General features: G+C 51.4%; 2 protein-coding genes across 13 annotated transcripts in view; both read left to right on the top strand.

Annotated features, from left to right (window-relative positions):
- KIF4A (kinesin family member 4A) overlaps positions 1-10,406 on the top strand; it is a 69,643-nt gene extending 59,237 nt beyond the window's left edge. For both annotated transcript variants that reach the window (XM_069062440.1, XM_069062442.1), the window contains exons 23-32: positions 2,019-2,148; positions 3,777-3,947; positions 4,062-4,169; positions 4,623-4,700; positions 4,952-5,050; positions 5,586-5,753; positions 8,839-8,952; positions 9,727-9,849; positions 9,930-10,127; positions 10,216-10,406. In XM_069062440.1, coding sequence (XP_068918541.1) covers positions 2,019-2,148; positions 3,777-3,947; positions 4,062-4,169; positions 4,623-4,700; positions 4,952-5,050; positions 5,586-5,753; positions 8,839-8,952; positions 9,727-9,849; positions 9,930-10,127; positions 10,216-10,224 — 1,198 coding nt within the window. In that variant the 3' untranslated portion in view covers positions 10,225-10,406. The remainder of the gene's footprint in view (positions 1-2,018; positions 2,149-3,776; positions 3,948-4,061; positions 4,170-4,622; positions 4,701-4,951; positions 5,051-5,585; positions 5,754-8,838; positions 8,953-9,726; positions 9,850-9,929; positions 10,128-10,215) is intronic.
- Positions 10,407-12,920: 2,514 nt separating this feature from the next.
- Positions 12,921-13,698, top strand: part of GDPD2 (glycerophosphodiester phosphodiesterase domain containing 2) — a 7,719-nt gene continuing 6,941 nt past the window's right edge. For 6 of the 11 annotated variants that reach the window (XM_069062454.1, XM_069062449.1, XM_069062448.1 and 3 more), the window contains exon 1: positions 12,982-13,118. The gene's annotated coding sequence lies outside the window, so the exon portion shown is untranslated. Of the gene's footprint in view, positions 13,129-13,698 lie in introns of all 11 variants that reach the window. The other 5 variants (XM_069062450.1, XM_069062445.1, XM_069062453.1 and 2 more) reach the window with 4 other exon arrangements.

The following is a 13,698-nucleotide window of genomic DNA, read 5'->3' as shown; positions in this document are numbered from 1 at the left end:
TTTGACAACATGGCTGAAAACATCACGCTAAAAAGCATGGAAGCAAGCACATGTCCTTTCACTCCATTGGTGACTAAGAAGGCACGAGAGCATTGTCCTATGTAGAACCTAGGCAAGCATGCAGTCATGGACTTGACCTACACTGCTGATGAACTTCTAAACTGGACAGAATTAATATGTCAATCCACCAACTTGCCTGTGTAAAAGTGGAAGATCTGTGGCACGTCTGAAATGGACCTGGATCTTTGAGAATAATTTAAAGGAGTGATGGTAGAATTCTCTGGAACCCAGTAGGGGGCGGGCCCTTTTAAGATGAGGCCGGCCAACCTTTGCTTTTATAGAGAAAGAAACAGCAAAAGTTACTTGTCCAACATTACATAGCAAGTTCATGTTGGAACCAAGAGGAGAACCCAAGTGCCACGTGATTTCTACAGTCCTGTTAACTAGAAGCCTGCTCATGTTTTGGATTTACTTTGGATCATAGACTTTTCAGACTAAAAGGGGTGGTATCTAACATCTGCTAGCAGTGCCCACTGCTTCTTAGTCTTGGGATGCATCAAGTATGAGATCAAGAAGAATAGATGCAGAAGCCTTGCTCTCCAGGGTAAGGTCCGGGTGAGCAGACTGATGAAGGACCTGGAGGGGGTGCGCCAAGCAGAGAGTGAAGAGATGAGCCCAGAGCTGGGCTCTTAAGTGCTGAAAGGTGGAAGAGGGGAGGGAAACCCCACAAAAGGCAGGGTCTTTAGCACTGCTTCTGTGATCCTGGCTCCAAGTACTTGGGAGGAGTTATGCCCTTTTATGTATAGTATTTACTAATTGTCTCGTGCATTTCTGTTATTTCCCTGAAATCCTCAATATTGTTTTCTAAATATAAACACAATGTCTTCTCCTTCTTTGGATCCCCTATGGTACCTAACTAGCCTACCTCTGGACTAGATGTATGAGCTGAGGTGATCACTAAGTATTTAGTTCATTGGCAGATTATGGAAAGACCAGAGAATTAGTGCACCCTCTCCCCTGCTCATGGTACGGTTCACATTAACGGTCAGCCGCTGAGCGAATTGGAAAAGGGTTCGATAAAATTAGGTTTTCTGGGCCAGGCACATTTACCCAAAACTGGGGATCATTACCAAGGCTTTGACTTGGTGGGGGCGGGATTCAGGATTCAGAGCTACAAAGACCCTTAGAAACTGTCTAGTCCAGGGGCAGCTGGGTGGCAAAGTGGATAGAGCACTGGCCCAGGAGTCAGGAGGACCTAAGTTCAGATCTGGTCTCAGACATTTGACTCTTAACTAGCTGTGTGATCCTGGGCAAGTCACTTAACCCCAATTACCTAGCAAAAAAGAGGAGGAAAAAATTGTCTAATGGAGCCCCAAAAGAAGAAATCAACAGCTAGAGAAGGGAAGTAATTTGCCCAAGGGGCCACACAGCTAGGAAATGCCAGAAACCACCCGTCTGGTTTCAGATTCAGTTCTGAAACCGCTGCGCCTGATGACGTCTCAGATTGGTCCCCAGTCACATAAGTCTAGGGCAAAGCTGAGACTGGGGGGGGGGGGGCCTGCTCTTTTAGATCTCCCCCCCAAGCCATGTGTGCTTGTACGGCTTGGGCTTAGTCCGAGTTAATGTGGCTAGAGGTCAAAGATAAAGTCCCATTCATTACAAAAAGAGTTCATTGTAATGGGCCTTCATCTATAATATATACCCAGATAAATACATATCTTTGATTTCATGGATTGTTTGAAGAGTCTCCTCAGGGCTCATAGGTTCATACAGCTGAAAGGGAACTTCAATTCCCTTAGAGACCAAATCTATTCATCCTCTCTCATTTTCAGAGCAGGAAACTGAGGCCAGGAGGTTTAGTGACTTGGCCGGTGATCACACAGCTAGTCTGTGTCTGAAACAGGATTTGAACCCAGGTTTTCCTGACTTCCACTATGCCAGGCTGCCTCCCTGAGTTCTCCTTAGTCTTCAGGCAGCCTAGCAGTGAATGTCATTGGGTTTTTTTTTTTTTCCTGAAGGAGTGCCCAGATTGCTGATCTACAACAGAAATTGCTGGATGCAGACAATGGAGATAGAACCAAGCACTGCTGGGAAAATATTGTAACCATTGTGGAGGCAAAGTATGCTCTCAAGTATTTGATAGGAGAGGTAAGCTTCACTGGTCTCAGGGAGGTGAGAGCATGGCTATGTGGACACAGGTGGGATTCAGTGTGGACACGCTGGCCTGGGTGTTTGCTTGTCATTCTAGGCTGCAAATCAGATTAGCAGCCAAGGAAAAGCCTGATAGAAGAAAGGGTGGAAAGATGCTAAGTACAAGACTAAACCTGGCTTTTCAGAAATGTGGCAGTAATTGGTCAGGGTGACACACTGGACTTGGAGGGCCTTTTGTGGAGGGGGTGGAGAATCAAGGATCTAGGTAGGCTTTTTTTTTTCTTTTTGGAGGGGAAAAGGTAGGGCAGTTGGGGTTAAGTGACTTGCCCAAGGTCACATGGCTAGTTTTTTGTGTCTGAGGTCAGATTTGAACTCAGGTCCTCCTGACTCCAGGGCCTGTGCTCTAGTCACTGTGCCACCTAGCCGCCCCTAAAAAACATTTTTTTTAGAAGCCTATACAGGGTTGACTTATGTTTATGTTTCTTATGTTTCTACAACCTCCCTCATATTTCCACTGTACTCTATTCCCAGCTCAGGCCCTCCTTAACTCTCAGCTGAACGGAGGCAATCTGCATCCCTTTTAGTGTCCATGCCTCAGGCTTCTGTGGAGAGAAGCCAGCCCTCCACTCAGATGCCTAGAAATCGAACCTTTTCACCTCCCTATTCCTTAATGGAGACTTCCCATTGCCTCCAGGATCAAAGATCCTTTGTTCGGCATTTCAAGGTCTTCTCCTGCATTCCCTAGTCTCCTAAATCTGGAGTAGAGAACTTTTGGCCTCTGTGTAGCCCTCTAGGTCTTCAGGTTTGCCCTTTGACTGAATCCAAACTTCATGGAAGAAATTGTCAAATGGGCCGAACCTGAGGGCCTAGAGAGCCTCGTCTGTCCTGGAGACAGAAGGTTCCCCACCATGGTCCTAAATTCTACCCTCTGCGTACACCCGACAGTGAGTCCATACTAGCTTCGTTGCTATTCTTTGCACAGGCCTCTCCATCTCCTGACTTTGTGCCTTTGTGCTGGCTTTTCTCCATGCCTGAAGTTCTCTTTTTTCCAACCTGTCTTAGAGTCTCTGGCTTTCTTTAAGATTCAACCCAAGTGCCACCTCCCCTGGGGGAGGCTTTCTTAGTTCCTTCTGAGCTTATCTCCCCTCTCCTCTAGGTAGCTTGTGTGTACCTATCGCTGTCCATACAATTTTCCCTCCCAAACTGCCTTTTTGATTCCCTCTCTTCCTTTAAGACTCGCTCAAGTACCAGCTACTGTAGGAGGCCTTCCCTTTTTCTCCCAGCATGCACTGATTGGGGTTTATATTGTCTCTCACAGAAAGTTTATTCAGGATTGATTGGTTTGGGTTAATCAATTTAATGTCATGAAAGAATCCTGATTAATGCTGTGAACATTTGCAATTTCCAGTTGAGGTCCTGAAGTAAACATGCAGTAGGGTTTATGATGTACCCAGAGAAGCCGCACTCCCACAGCTGTGTTCTAACCCGTGAGCTCGGAGTGGGCTTGCCTTAGCTTGTGCGGCAGGGGCCAAGTTCAGAGACTTAGGACGATAGTGATTGCCCAGCCTTAGCACATCCAAAGCAGCAGTTCTCTGGAGTCATTCGGCTTCTTGTGCCTCTTCTAGCTGGTGTGTTCTAAAGTACAAATGAGCAAACTTGAAAGCACCTTGAAACAGAGCAAGGACAGCTGTTTGGACCTGCAGAAGATGCTGTTAGAGGAGCAGAGTCGCACTGCCGAGAGGGAGAGAGAGCTGCAGGAAGAGCACATGAAGTTGGAGCAGCAGCATCAGGAAAAGGTGAAGGGGCTGCCCGGACGCGCCTCCCCGCCATGCACCTTCCCCCCCATACACCCTGCCCCTCCCCCAGATCAGCCACCAATGATTGACCACGGAGTGTTTCTCTTTCTCCAGGTGCTCTACCTTCTTAGCCAACTACAGCAGAAGCGAGCAATGGAAACACAGCTTGAAGAATCCATGAGTGAGCGGGAGCAGCAGATGCTTGACAGGCTGAAGTTCCAGGTACTGTGAACAAGGCGACCTGGGTGTCACACAGGGACGGCTCTGTTGGGGAAGGCATCTTGGGCTTGTGTACTGCACTAGAGCTTGGTTTGGGGTTTTCTGTTGATGTAAGAGCAGGAAACACCCAAACCAACCCCTGACAAAGTCCCACTTTGAAAACAGTTAAGTAAAACTACTCCAGTTACTTCCTCTGGCCACCCTTGGCATTGGATTTTCTGACTTTGTCTTCGATAGATAGTATGCTCCTCAAAGGCAAAGGTTGGATCTCATTGTGTCTGTGGATCCTCAACCCCAAACACAGGCTGCCCTGAGCGGTGGGATAAGGGTGGCCATTCCTTGCTCCCGGAGGCTTTGCTTGTTCCATTGTGACTAGCAGCAGTGTGTTTGCATCCCTGGGGCTTGTGTGGTGGTCCACATGTAGTGCCCTAATAACCGCACCTACTCTGCAAATAGGATGAAGAACTGGGAAAGATGCGAGAAATGTGTGAGCAAAATCAGCAGCTTCTTCAAGAGAACGAGTGTCTCAAGCAGGTGAGCATGGTGTGGGGGCCTGCTCGCGGCCCTCAGCGGGCTTACGTGGCCGTTCTTCGGGCCAGCTTTTGACTTTCGACATCATATGTGTTGCAAAATTGAATGACCAAGAATTTTTCAGGTTGCTCTTGTCCAAATCTAATTCTTCTGTGGGAAAGTGGGAGGCTGCCAACCTACTTTGCTGTTCATTTGGCTGTGTGCTCCAAGGCTGCCCAGCACTTCAGCGGTGCTTTGTCTTCCTTTTCAAACAGAAACTGAACCTTCTGCAAGTCGTCAGGGGGCAGAAACTTCACCTTCCAAAGCTTGCCACTCCGTCTTCAGATTCTTCCTTTGAGTATATCCCACCAAAGGTATAATGGCTAAAGTTAACACCAGAGATGCCATCTCATACCCCTGCTATGGTGGGTTCTAAGCTTGCCAGTAGAGTCCCAGCACTCCTTTTATAAATTGCCTACCACAAGCTACAATGCCCATATCCCAGCATCACTGTTGCCCTGGACTGTCCAGAGAAATCTGGAAAAAGCTGACTGCTGCCATCCCCCCAAGTTTTGGATGGGAGCAGTGGTTGCTGAAGAGTTCTCCATAAAAGCCTCTAAGGGGAGGAGAAGTATTATTCAGCTGTCTAGCCAAAGATACTTTATCTCCTAAGGTCATTCGACCCTTCAGTACTCCCTCTGATTTCTCTGTCTCCCATTTCCATTTCATCTAGGATTCTGTGAGACCAAAGATTAAAGCAGAATTATCCTGGCTGATGAAGCCAAGTAAAATAGACTTGAAGACTTTACCCTGCAAATGTAGCTGGTAACAGCTGCCAGAAAGGATGTGGCGCTTATTTATTTAGTTTAACCTTCCACATGTAATAACTCTAACTTTCTCTCTTCTTAGCCAAGGCCTTCCCGCCCAACTAAAGAAAAGGTCCTTATATCACCCGTGGAAGTTGAGGATCTGAAGTCTAATACAGAGCCTTCTGGGAGTGAAACTGATGACGATGAAGGCGATGAAGAGTGGAGGCCAAGAAGATTCGTCCGAGGTTCCAAGAAGAACGTGCAAGGGGTGAGAGCCACTTCCCAGCATATGAAGCATCTGGGCTGGGGCTGAGCCTGGCCAACTTTCCCCATCATTGTGTTCTCCCGAGGAGTCATTAAGCCAGCTTTACAGTGTCCTTCAAGTTCCAGTTCAAGGTCGAAGTATATGTTGCACACGGTTACAATGAGCTTGGGCGGGAGGCACCCACTTCTTCCCCATTGATTCTCCATTTTTGAGTGAAGGATAACATACTGACTTCAGAATAATGATGAATCAGGAGTTCATATACCAGGTTAAGATCATTGAGAAATAGCCTGCCTTTTCAGTGTGCCGTCCTTTGGACAGTAAATGAGCATACTTCCCTGGGTTTCAGTTGACAGTCTGAAGGCCACTTTGAGCCTCCCCTTTGTCCCATCACCTGCTGCCAGCGGAGCTGCTTGGCCATTCTTATAGTTCACTATCGTTCCTGCTGACTTTCTAGGAGGCTGCTTCATTTCAATAGGCACTAGCTTGTACGACTCACACGGTGCCAAAGAAGGGGCTACGGCTCAGGGAGCTGATGGGTAGAGGATGTTGGAGGCTTTTCTGTGGCTTCCACTTAGGCTGTGGAGCTCAGTCTGTCATTTAACCATGTTGCTTTGGTGGCCGTGGCAGTTATTCAGTCGTATCCACCTCTTCGTGACCCCAGGGACCATACAGACCATGGGCTTTTCTTGGCTAACATACAGGAGTGATTTACCATTTCCTTCTCCAGTGGATTAAAGCAAACAGAGGGTAAGTGACTTGCCCAGAGTCACACAGCTAGGAAGTGTGAGGGGCCAGACCTGAACTCGGGTCTTCCTGACTCTAGGCCCAGCATTCTAGCCACTGAACCATCTAGCTGCCCCGTGATAGCTGTGTTGCCTATGGCCAAAAGCTGCTAATGCATTGGCATGGAGGGTAGTAGAACTCACGCCAAGAGACTGGACTTCTTTTGGCTCTGCCACCTCTCACCTCAGTGATCTTGAGTATGGATCACATCACTCACAACCAGTCTCATAGAGGGAGGATGGCTATTGTTAGCTTCAATTTGTCAATCAAGAAAATGGGTTCAAGGAGCTTGGGTGACTTGCCAGAAATCAGAGGTGATAAGTAATAGGGCCAAGTCCGCCTGCCCACCCTGCCAAGCCATTGCTTTCTTGTCAGCAAAATGAGGGGGCTGGAATGGATCCATTCTAGCTCCGACATTCTGGGAATTTCAGGAAGACTAGGTTAGAGCTTTGAATCCAGGTGCCTGGGGTGGTATTTGTCATAACTTTCTTCTAAGCAGCTGTTAAGCACTTTGAAGATATTCTTATCCTTCCTTTATATATGAGAATGAAGGGACATGAAGCTAGACACAAGGCTAACACGCCAGCCTCTCATCTCTTAGCCTGTTCTTTTTCTCTGTTTCCTACCTCCTCATAGTACAGGGTAACACTGGGACCAGTGCAAGAAAACCTGGAACTAGGAGGATTGAGAGGAAGAACTTTGGACTAAAGGAATTTTCCCATATTTTCCTACAAAGCTTGAAAGTGAAGGGGGGGGGGGGAATGCCCCTTAAACTGAACTCCCAGCCTCTTCCCAAATTCTTTTTTTTTTTTTTTTGCTTTTTGGAGGGCAGTTGGGGTTTAGTGACTTGCCCAAGGTCACACAGCTATTTTCATGTTAAGTGTCTGAGGCCGGATTTGAACTCAGGTCCTTCTGACTTCAGAGCCAGTGCTCTATTCACTGTGCCACCTAGCCACCCTTTTTCCCAAATTCTTGAGGATGAGGCGTTTAGGTGGGATGGGCTGTAATACCCAGAACCCTGATCTGCCTTAAATAGCACCACTTGCTTGGCCTCTGCTCTTATAGTAGCTGTAATGGGTCTTTCTCCCTTTCCTTGCACTCCTCAGTCTTTTGTGCTCTGGCTTTTGACCTCTTCACTCAGCTTTCCTCAAAAATTCCTGATGTTCTCTTCATCTCAAGTCTGACAGACATGTTCGCCGTGCTCATCCTCTCCCTTCTCCTCCTGGATACTGGCTCATCTCTGCATTTTCAGGACCCCTGCTCTCTTCTGGCTGCTCCTCAGTAACTCTTACTACCTTATCATCCACGTCAGTGGGTACTGGCCAAGGTCCTGGCCTAGGTCCTGTAGATTTTCTCTCTCTTTTTTTTTTTTTTAAAAGCAATTGGGGTTAAGTAACTTGCTCAAGGTTACACGGCCAGTTATTATTTCTGGGTGTGGTGCTGAGTATCTGAGCCCAGGATTCGATCTCCAGGTCATCCTGACTCTGGGGCCGGTGCTCTTACTCGCTGAGCCACCTGGCCACCCCTAAGCAATTGGGGTTAAGTAACTTGCTCAAGGTTACATGGCCACGTGTTTCTGGGTGGGTGCTAAGTGTCTGAGCCCAGGATTCGATCTCCAAGTCTTCTCAACACTGGAGCCGGTGCTCTTACTCGCTGTGCTACCTGGCCACCCCTAGATTTTCTCTCTTGATAATCTCATCAGCTCTCATGGATTTAACTGCCTCCTTTGTGCAGGTCTATATCTCCAGCCTCAGGCCCTCTCTTGAGTTTCAGCGCTGTGTCACCAATGGCCTAGTGGACATTTTAAGCTAGATGACACCTAAACATCTTAAACTCAGTGTGTCACAACTGAGCTCATTGTTTCTCCCACGTCCCTGACTCTTCCAAACTTCTGCGTCCTTCCGGTCCCATATCCCAGGTTGAGGATAACAGGCCTCAGACTCATCAGTGGCTTAGGGAGATGGCTACCCCAAGCTCATGAAAACTGGCCCTGGTAGAAAGGGTGCTGCAGAGCACTCAGAGCTTGGTCAGTGATTTGAGAAGAGAGTGAGGCCAATGATGACTTTGTACAGCTCCATCTCCCTTCAGTCCAATTCATTCACAAATCAAGACATCACCTGTGATCCATCAGTGGTCTTCTTTGAAAACAGGATGAACAGCATCCCTAGTGCCTAGCAGAGTGCTTGGCCCATAGTGAGTGTTTGTGACCGGCCCATGGCGTCCTCGGACCTTCCAGCTGGCACATAGTTAGGAAGAAGCTTTCTGATTTCCTCTGATTCCCACTTTTTCTCTTGTTTCAAAGTGCTCCTGCAAGGGCTGGTGTGGAAACAAACAGTGTGGGTGCCGGAAGCTGAAGATGGGCTGTAGAGAAGGCTGTAGCTGTGACCCCGCAAAGTGCAGGAACCAGGAACAAGTGGTGAGATGGCTTCGTCCCTGTTCCAACCTGATGCCCACCTTTCCCTGGGAAAGACAGACATTCTTTTTCCGAAATGTTGTTTTCACCCGTCACCCTCATTTCCGAATCTGTCACTTTCTCCTCCCCTCCCTTTGAGCCCTTGTAACCAGCCAGAAGTAATGCTGAGCCCTCTTAAAGGACTTCTCTTTGCCTTCTCTTCCTGAGCCCCTGCTCGGGCTCCATCCACTTTAGTCTTTGTCTCTCGGTGCTAGCCTCCTCCCAAACCTTGTAGTCTCTTGGGTTTTCTCAAATATTCAACCAGTCAAGTTGCCTAAACAGCTTTTTGCAGCCCATTTCCCATCCTGGGAGTGCCCTTATGCTGATGCAGATGATTCAAGTATTTGCCCTGTGCAGTCTTGATAAGTCCGAGTCCCTTCCCTGGTGGTATTGAGTTTCTAATTCCTTCTCATTTGCATAGGACTGGACAATTTCCTAAATACTTTCTTCCCCACAACCCCCAAAGGTAGGTCCTTATATAGCCCCATTCTACCTAGAGATTAAGTGACTTGTCACTGGTCACAAAGCTAGGAAGTCTAGACATTTCTTAAGTCCACATCTAGCATTCTTTCAGAGGACCCTAGCCTTAGAGCTGAAAGAAACTGGAGAAGCCATGTAAGCAGCTGCATCTGTCAGGAATATGGCTCAAGGATAACAGCACTGCCTCTTAAAGGCCTCACTGCATGCCATCCGCACCAGTGGGCCTGGGCCGTGACCACCTGCCTGTCCCTCTCCCAGAACATGGCCAGCCACATTGAAGACGCAGAGGACTCTGAAGGCTTCTTCAAACTGGAGGATCCCACAGAAGTGACCCCAGGACTGAGCTTCTTCAGGCCCGTCTGTGCGACTCCCAATGGCAAGGTAGGAGCTGCCCAGTCGGGCAAGGACGTGGCCACAGCCAAGAGTTATTTTGAGTTTGTTCATCTTTATATCTGTCCTAGATCTTTCAAGACACGTATGATGCGGGCCAGGCGCTATCGGTCACCAAGTTGAAGAAGCTGGAGCCTGGCCCAGCAGCTCTGTCCCAGGAGAGCAAGGCCCCAGGGGAGAAGAAGAAGAAGCGAGCTCTGAGCAGCACTACAAGCTTCTTCTCTGGCTGTGTCTCCAGCAGTGAGGAGAAAGAGGAACCAACCCGGGAGGTATCTTCATGCTCCTTTAGAGGCTGCTGAGGGAGGGGACTTTGAGGGACTGTTCTGTGTAATAAAGAACTTGTTCCCTTCTCTCCAGATGCTGTGAGCCCTGCTGTCAGGATTCATCCTGGAGGCCTCAGGTCAGGCTGGGGTTACAGGCCTGGGTCCGGGCTCTGCCCTGCTGTTTTAGTAGGATTGACATCCTTGGTCTTCATGCTGTTGAGGCAAATGCTAATGACAATTTGTTAAGTTAATATTGTGTGAATAAATAAACTTTGCAATCTTGTATGTCTTTTGTCTGTGTGCTAGGGGAGGGGCCCTCAGCTGCTTTGCCTGTGTGCACCTGGTTTGGGTAAGCAGCTACAAAAACCCAAGCTGATCATTTTAGCCTGTCTCTTCATGGCCCAAATGCCTGCTTGATGTTTGAGAGCAGGAAAGAATAAACTAGAATGCAGTGAAGCAGACTGTCAGTGTGATGCTCATCCAGTCTTGAATTCAGAAAGGCCCGACTTCCTGGAATGAGCAGGTGCCAGTCCCTCAGCACGCTGCCCTCAGCGGGCCACACGGAGAGGCCATATCTTAATGGTGTTGACAAGGTACACCTGCACTCTGGGCCCTCTCTGCTGCTGCCCATTGCTTCTCGGGGGAGAGTAAGACTCCTGATGCCCCAAATCTGGACTCCATAACAGAAACCTGCTGCCGGGGACAGGATGATGACATTGTGGCAAGACCCCTGACCCTAGTCAATCAACCATTTATTAAGCACTTACAACATACCAGGCCCTGCGTGCTAAGCCCTGTGCAACCAACACAGTCCCTGCCCTCAAGGAGCTCCCACTCTATTGGGAGAGACAACATGCAAAAAGGTGTGTCCCCAAGATCTCTGCAGGGTAAATGGGCTAGAGGCTTAGGGGGATCCCAGGCTCTGGGGTGGGAGGGGGGGATATCCTCAGGACCTGAAGAGCCAGCAGAGGACACAAGGAGCACGAGGAAAGCCTGAAGGAGAACGTGTCCCAGAGGACGGGGATTCCAGAGAATTTCAGGATGAGGACTGAGGAAAGGCGCTTGGAAACTTGGCAGAAAGCAGTTCCAGTTAACTGGCTGATGAGGTTGGAAGCCAGAGAGGCAGCTGGCGCCCTGCCAATGCCCAGCTTTCTCAAGAGAGCTGTAGGCCCATAACGAGCAGACGGAGGGGCCAGCCAGTCTAGAGAGAAAGATTCCAGGTAAGTGAGACAAGGGCATGAGGAGGGGCTGAGCAGCCTCCCCTTGTGGGCCTTGGGTCCTCAGTCGCCTTCTCTGTAAAACAAGAAGTTGGCTTTAGGTGAGCTCACGCCCCTCCTCCCCTTCCACCTCAAAAGCATCCATCCCTTTTCTCCACTTACGGGACCCTGCTAATTCCTTGCCATGGGCAGCAACACTCACTTCTTTGGCTGTGATGCCAGCAGAGAGGAGGAAAAGGAGGCCCTCTGAAGGCCCCAGTCAGGCCTGGCTTGGAAATGGGCATTGGAGGAGAGGAGATTAGCGAATGGAGGGGTGGGCACCTTCCCCAACAAACCCTCTCCTCCAAATTGATACCAGAGGGAAAAAACCGAAACTCAAAGGACTGGCCTGGCCCTAGTCCATGCTCCTAGGGGCAGCTTCCCAAGCCCTGGAGTGGGGGTGCCTGCCCTTCTCAAGGGTTTTCTCCCGCCCTCTGTCCTAACCCAAGCTCAGGGCACTTGGCTAGACCCAGAGGCTTCTTCCTCCCTCCCAAAGCTAAGGGGGTAATGGACAGACCACCCAGCTCCAAAGAGGCCTCAGAGACAGCAAGGGCCAGCCCCTGCCGGCAAGCAGTCTGATGCTCTGCATTTTAATGTGGAAGAAAATAGGGGACCCTCCCAAGCTGGCAGCCTGGGCCTCTCAGGACACAATAGGAGAGGGAAGGGGGGCTGGGCCCCTGGCACTAGGCAGGGCTTCTTCTCTCAGTTCCAAGTGCCACTGGACTAGATGGAGGCTGTGAGCCTTCTTGTCCCCAGGGAAGCTGTGCCTGTCCACAAGCCTCTCTCCAGCCTTCAACCTGGCATGGGCTTAGTCTTCTGGGGAAGGAGGGGATCGGGCTCCCGTAGGCAGCTGTCCCCTAACACGGTGGGGATGGGGAACGATCCCGGGAAGTCTAAGCCTGGACCCACTGGCGGCGAGGGCCCTGGGCACAGAGCATAACCGTCGGTGTGCCGCGCTGGCCTGGCCATGGGGGGGGGGGGGTGGGCTCCCCGCCACCCCCCCCCCCCCCCCCCGCGCCCGGGGGAAGGATTGAGGAAGGGGGGGGGGGGGGGGGAGATTCCAGCCAAGCCCCCCACCCCCTGGCCTCCCTCACTGCTCCTACCCCGCCCCCCGTCCTGCCGTGGGCCCCTCCTTTCGCTACCAAGTTGCAGAAGCTTCCCGCCGCCCCCCTCCTCAGCAAACCCTGGGCTCCTGGAGCCGGGACAAAGGCCCGGGACCGAGCGCGAGGAGGGGGGTGCCGCGGCAAAAAGGCATTCATTCTTCAGCCCGCCCCGAGCCCCGCTGGGCTGCGGACCTGCGCGCTCCCGGTCCCCCCTTCCTCGCTGAGCCTTCCTGCAGCCTCCCCCCCGCCCGATCCTTCCTCAATCCTTCCCCCGGGGCTCAGGGCTCGGGGCATGAAGGCGGAGTGCCCGCCTGGAGGCGGCCATAGCATTAGCTACCAGTGACTAAGGGGAACTGAGGCAGGAGGAGGGAGGAGGAGGGGGGGGAGAGAAGGGGGAGGAGAAGGAGGAGAAGAAGAAGAAGAGGGGGAGGAGAGGAGGAGGAGGGGGAGGAGGGGAGGGGGAGGGGAGAGGAGGAGGAGGTCGCAGCGGCTGCAGCTAGAGGCCGAACCACCGCGACTGAAGAGCAAGCAAGGAACGTGGGAGTGCATGTAGTGAGTGTAAGTGTGAGTGTGTGCAGTGAGTGTGTGCACGCGCGCGCCCCCGAGAAGAGCAGCCCCCGCGAGTCGGCTGTGCCCAGGTGTGCCCAGGTGTGAGGCTGGGGGGGCTCCGGGACAGTGGGGGCAGAGGAAGGGACGCTCAGCTGGCACCGTCTCGGACTTGGAGCAGACCCGGCTGCCGGTGCTCGGGCTCCGGGCCAGGGCAGCTTTTGGGGGGGCTGGGGGAGGCTGCCGGAGACAACGGGAGGTCTGGGTTCCCTGGGGTGTGGGGCTGGCCGGCAGACTTCCAGGCTGGGCAACCGGGAGGGCGCCGGAGGGCAGAGAGGGGAGTGAGGGGAGCGCCGAGAATCCCGAGGTGGGGAGCTCCCCCACCCGTCTCCAGCCTCCCGGGGGGAGCTCACAGGGTTATTAGGACGGGCGGCAGGGGCGGGGGCACTTTTCAGGGACCACACTGCCCTCTCACCCAAACCCGAGACTACCCGTCCAGCTGGGGTGTGCATACACTCGGACCGGCTCCCAGCCGGGCTCCCCCAGGCCTGGGGGCCAGAGAGGAAGGCAGAAGTATCAGTCCCAAGTTGGACCTGTCCCCCCCCCCCCCAAATACACCCTGCCCGATGTTCAGTGCACTTCGACCCACCGACCAAAGCCAACTAGAAAAGG

Source organism: Petaurus breviceps, unplaced genomic scaffold (assembly GCF_028583685.1).
Source record: "Petaurus breviceps papuanus isolate PSGF00001 unplaced genomic scaffold, PetGlider_PUasm1.0 90451, whole genome shotgun sequence".
Lineage (NCBI taxonomy): Eukaryota > Metazoa > Chordata > Mammalia > Diprotodontia > Petauridae > Petaurus > Petaurus breviceps.
This window is presented reverse-complemented; position numbering and strand designations above follow the sequence as displayed.